This window comes from Notothenia coriiceps, unplaced genomic scaffold (assembly GCF_000735185.1).
Source record: "Notothenia coriiceps isolate Sejong01 unplaced genomic scaffold, NC01 NC01_scaffold00024358, whole genome shotgun sequence".
NCBI classification, from domain to species: Eukaryota; Metazoa; Chordata; class Actinopteri; order Perciformes; family Nototheniidae; genus Notothenia; species Notothenia coriiceps.
This window is the reverse complement of record NW_011357059.1, coordinates 1-5518: the sequence shown is the minus strand read 5'-3', so window position 1 is coordinate 5518 and position 5518 is coordinate 1. Positions and strand designations below refer to the sequence as shown.

Genomic DNA, 5518 nt, shown 5'->3' with positions numbered 1-5518 from the left:
ACCTTTTCTGAAACCTAACCAAGTAGTTTGGTTTCAATTTGAAATCACACCGTAAACCAAATGTTTTAAACTGCAAATGTCCCACAATGTGAGCCTGTCGCTGGGACTCCCCATGTGTGTTGTTCTAGGAGTCAAACAACCATTCCTGTAGTCTCAGTATTTGTACATGTTATAAATCACAGACAGCACTTTACCTGAGCAGTAATCTGGACATACATCCTGCTGGTCAGGCTCCTTTTATAGATACACTCTTATCAATTAGAAATGTGGACGTGGAGATCACAGCATCACATCCATGATTTACATGTAGAAGTACATGATGTAATACACAATGGACAATATGAGGCTGAGCCCGCACAGGAACCTGTGTGATGGTCTTAATTAGATTGCTGTGTTGTAGTTTGACCTTGGTGGAGACTCTCTCTCGTCTCTCTTGCTCTTGGTGGCGCTGGCAGAGTGGAGCATGGGCATTTTCTCCTGGAGGGTAGGAGAGAAATGCAATCAGCAATTCAATCGTGGCCATTGTGTAGCAGTGCTGATGAGCTTTGCAGAGTAGATAATGGATTAAATTATTTATCCCCCCCCCCTCCTCCTCAGTGCTTATTGTTGCCTCCTCTTTGTGCTGCTACAGCGGTACACAGGCGTAGGTTGAAGGCCTAGATCACTTGCTGCCTTTCATAGATCTAATTTTTCTAATTAGCACTTGAATGCAGAGCGTTCCCCCCCCCCCTTTACCCCCTGCCTCCGCCGCAGCCTCATTGTCAGATGCGTTCCGTGAGGTGAGCATGTGAGCCTATCAGAGTCCAATTGAATGACGGAGGACAGCAATGTACCTTCACACTGCTGCCACTCCTCCCAGCACTTCTCTTATTGAAGCGCTAAATGATCTTGATAATAACCTAATCAAGGACACTTTCTTCAAATGGATGCTATTAGACCGCAGCAGCTGTGCAGAGGACTGGCTGTTCCAGGATCAGGAACACAGTGACCAAAATGTCACTGCTCTAAGTGTTTTCAATTATGTGCTGACCATATGGAGGAAATAGGAAAGCTGCTGGATACAAACTATAAATTTAAACATGGGCAATCCATACATGATATGGAATATTGAGGCCATCAGTCATAGAGCTCAATACGCAGGACGGAGTTTGAGATCATTCCTGTTTCTAACGCAGCATCATTATCAGCAGATCATCAGGGTGCTTTAACTACAGTGATGCTGCAATAATGCTAGTGATTATTTCAGCGTTCAAAATAAGATGAACTTTATTTATCTTACAAAGGCAAACACAGTGTCTGCAGCAAAGAGGAAGAAGAGTGTATTGCTGCCATGTCAGAAAAAGAAATACCATGAAATTATATTTGATATATTGTGGTAAAAGATCTTGTTATAACTATTAATTTCTCACGGTAACATGTTGAAATTATTTTTGGGCATGACACTAACACTGTCATAGGAAACATGCATTTCAGGGAAATAAGCAAATTATCAACACACATTATTTTGTATAAGTTTCCCAGTAGATTAAACAAGTGAGAAGTTTTGGTTTAACATGGAGCCAAAAAACGGACAGAATGCAGGTACAGAGTATCTGTTGGATCAACAATGTGACTATACAAATACCTGTTTAGAAAACATCTAGGTAAAAGGGTTTTACTTTGCAAGTAAAAAAAAGGTTAGTGAAATGGAAACATGAAGGAATACATTTTTAAAAGTTTTAATTTCATTAATTTGTTAACTTTAATTATAAGAAATAGAGGAAAATTAGGAGCTTTATATATTTTTTTCCATCTAATTCTTGTTTAAATCACTGTTGTCTCCAACATGCAGTTCTCCCCATGTATTATATTTATATTAGGGCCGGGACGCGATTACAAAAATTAATCTAATTAATTACAGGCTTTGTAATTAATTAATCGCAATTAATCGCATTTTTAATCGCATATAAATATTTGACCTGAGAACAGTGAGAAGCAATTTTTTTCACATGGATTTTAGTATACCATTGAATAATGACTGAATACATAAGCTTAAGCAACAAAACATTGTTTATTTTTTTCAAGGCTATACTTAACAAAGACCAACAGAAAAGTGAAATTTTTGCCATAAAGTGTAGCAATAGCATATTTAGGAATACAGTACATTTCAGAGATTCAGGTAGCCTATAGGTAGGTAGACCTTCTGTAAACTATAACACTTTGTTTTTGAAGTATAACACAATACTTTCAAGTACATTCAGAACATTGGAAACCCTGACTATTAGAAAACATCTCTCTGTTGCTTCAGAGGCCATAACAGACTTTGTTGATTTACCAACAGTTGATTTAAAAAATCTAATCAATTTCAGTCCAACTCTCTCAATAACCTTGGCCAAAACAATAAACAGTTCAACATAAAGTGCCAGTTGCACCAACAACGTAATAAATAGTTCAACATAAAGTGTACCATTTAAAATAAAATAAATAAAAAAGTGCCAGTGATTGACCTCAATCCAAAATAATATTCTTTCAATATCCTGATGAAAAATAAAATCTCTCTGTTGCATAGGCCACTGTTTGATCAACGCGAATTGGGTGTGGGGCCTTGTACTCCGAGTCGGGCTAACGTCCACGCTAGCTTCTACGCTAGCTGCTATATGTTTTGCATTGAGGTGATACTTGAGGCTTGATGTGCTGCGGTGATATGCGAATTCCTTTTTGCATAATTTGCAAACAACTGTGCTCTTATCGACTCTTCCCTCCGTCCGTTTTTTAAAACAAAATGTCCCATCCACGGGGCCAACCAAAGCGGTCTCATCAGCTTCTTCGTTCACGTTTGACTATTGTTCACTGTGGTTTGTTGTTGTCTGAAGTAATGAACGTTAGTTGGTGCTCCAGTATAATCGGTACCCCTGAAACTCATCCAGTGAGAAACGTTCCGCGGTGCAAAAATAAGTGCGATTAAAATGCGTTAATTTTTTTAACGCGTTAATTTTTGTGTAATTAATTAATCTTAATTAACGCGTTAAAGTCCCGGCCCTAATTTATATATATATATATATATACAGTATATATATATATATACAGTATATACAGTATATATATATATATATACAGTATATATATATATAATACATGGGGAGAACTGCATGTTGGAGACAACAGTGATTTAGACAGTATCATTCTTAATCCTCATCATCTGGAAGTAATGATGTTTAAACTGGGAGAAATATTCAAATTAAAGACTTTTTATGGCTCCATCAGTCCATCAAATATAAATGGATTCTCAGCTTGACATATTTGGTCTGTTTGGAATCTGTTGGAACCCCCACAATTTATGTGGGTTGAAAAAATGTTTGGCTTCACAACAAAAGTTTGTAAAGCCACAGCGGATCAGTGAAGTTTATTAAAACAGAATTTAGCAACTTTTCATTTTTTGCCCTTCAACTATTTGGCAATTCAGGTATACTCTTGTCAAGTGTGTCTTTGAGGGTGTAGTTTTGCAATATTCTATATCATAGTATGAAGAGTTAGTGATGCCTGTGTGGAAGAGCGGTTCCTCTTACGGCTAACACCGCCCAGTTGTGTTGACACAGGATGAAGTTGTTGTTGTTGTTGTTGTTGTTGTTGTTGTTGTTGTTGTTGTCTGACAGGCAGAACGTGGTGATGCAGACTCTACACACTCCCCGGTGTTGTTGTGTCCGGTGCATGTACTGTAAGTTCCAGAGCAGTGGGCCTGCTTGTGTTACTTCTGTGGGCCGCCTCCCTGACAACTGGCAACAAAGGTTCCATTGAGCAGAGGCAGCAGAGGGCTTTGATGGGTAATCTGCATGCGTTTGTAGAGGGAAACTGGAGCCGGGTTAAAGGAAACAGGTGCAACTAATTACAATATCCCCAGTCCCCTCTTCTCTGGATTTCCTCCTGCTCCCTCCGTCTTTCATTTTCTTTATCATCCCTATTTTCCGTACTGCGAAATCTATCACATGAAACTCCCTAATGAGACTCTACTTTACACACACACGCTGCAATAAGAGCGAGCGTGCAGCTTCATTCCCTCCTTCCTCAGGTCAGATATCAAAGCAGCGAGGTGAAATCTACGAGGGAGGGAGCAGGAAGACTTTTTAATTTAATACTTCACGCCACACGTTTTGTGGCTTTGTTCTTTGCACGTCATCAACAAGCTTTTAACTGAAAGCAGGATGACACACTCCTCGGGACATGGTCTCTTCGGCAGAGTGCACTTCTTCTGTGTGAACAACGCTGGGCTTGTAGGCTCAGTGTACACTGCGGAATAATGGCAATCTGAGAGGTTTCTATAGCACCTGGCTCAAAGTGATACCTCTACAGGAGAAGTGATTTCCAACATTTCACTATTCCTGAGTCGAGCACAGCTCTCCAACACATGAATGTTCCCTTCGATTCGGAGAAACAAATATTTTTTCGGAGTGAAGGATGGCAGAAGACACTACACTACCCAGAATCCCCAGCTATCGTTTAAGACTACACAATGTGCTCTGTTTGACAAACCCCCTGATTAGTTCTCAAGCTCTGTGATTGGAAATAACATCTCATATGTCTCGCATCAAATGACATCAAAACGCATTTTAATGGCCAAACTAACTTTAAAATAGGCATTTTCCACCGAAAATAAAACAAAGTTCGGCCATGTTTTGTTTTTTTGCAGGGAGAAATTTGAAGATCACGTGACATAGACGCCAGCCATTGGAAAGAATGGAATGCAGTTGGAGGTCAACCAAGGTCATCCAGTGTCTATCTCAACACCCATATGAAACAGAACTGTAAACAGATTTACTTTTTCTTTATGGATATTTTACAAATCACCCTTTTAAACTTTATTCTTGTTTTAGTTTCATATAGTATTTCATAGCTGTTTTTCATTTATTCTCTTATTTTTTTATAACTATAATGATCATATAAACGTGTGCCTCGGAAATAATTGTTTACATTAATGGTGACCAAAACATTTGAGACCCACTGAGATAACACTGAGAGAGTCCTTTAGCTCACTGAACCTCTCAGTCTGACAGGAGAGGACTCTCCTCCACTTTGTTGTTGAAAAAATTCCTTATATCCGTTAGCATAGCTCGCTAGCACCACAAGCTAACAACAACGATCTCCGGTAGGCTACCGGTGCGCTCTCTCTCTCTCTCTCTCGCACACAAAATGGCTCGTTCCACACACAGACACAGAGCCAAGCTTTAATGAAACACAGAGACCCAGACGTAATAGTACTGTACTGCATCATATTATTTTTGAATCAATAATTGTTCAATTTATGATTTTTTGTTTTTAATCTTTTTTTTCTTTTTTCTTCAGCCATTTTTCCTCCTGGTCTCCCGCGTCCCCCCTGGCATGCCTCTGCGCCCCATATACTATATATATATATATATATATATATATATATATAATCATACTTCACTATAAGGACATTCCGGCCAGGGCTGTGTGGTCACTCCAGGAGACAGCGGGACGTGCAACTCAGAGAAGAGCAGCACCAGCGCTCAAAGAGCTTTTACGC

General features: G+C 39.3%; 1 protein-coding gene across 1 annotated transcript; it reads right to left on the bottom strand.

The window, feature by feature from the left end:
- Positions 1-337: 337 nt before the first annotated feature.
- On the bottom strand, positions 338-4058 carry LOC104954969 (uncharacterized gerABC family protein DDB_G0290879-like). Its single transcript, XM_010782186.1, has 2 exons — positions 3546-4058; positions 338-477 (listed from the first exon to the last, which is right to left on the bottom strand). Exons 1-2 carry the CDS (start codon positions 3687-3689, stop codon positions 382-384), a joined length of 240 nt encoding a protein of 79 aa, XP_010780488.1. The 5' UTR covers positions 3690-4058; the 3' UTR covers positions 338-381.
- Between the last annotated feature and the right edge of the window lie 1460 nt (positions 4059-5518).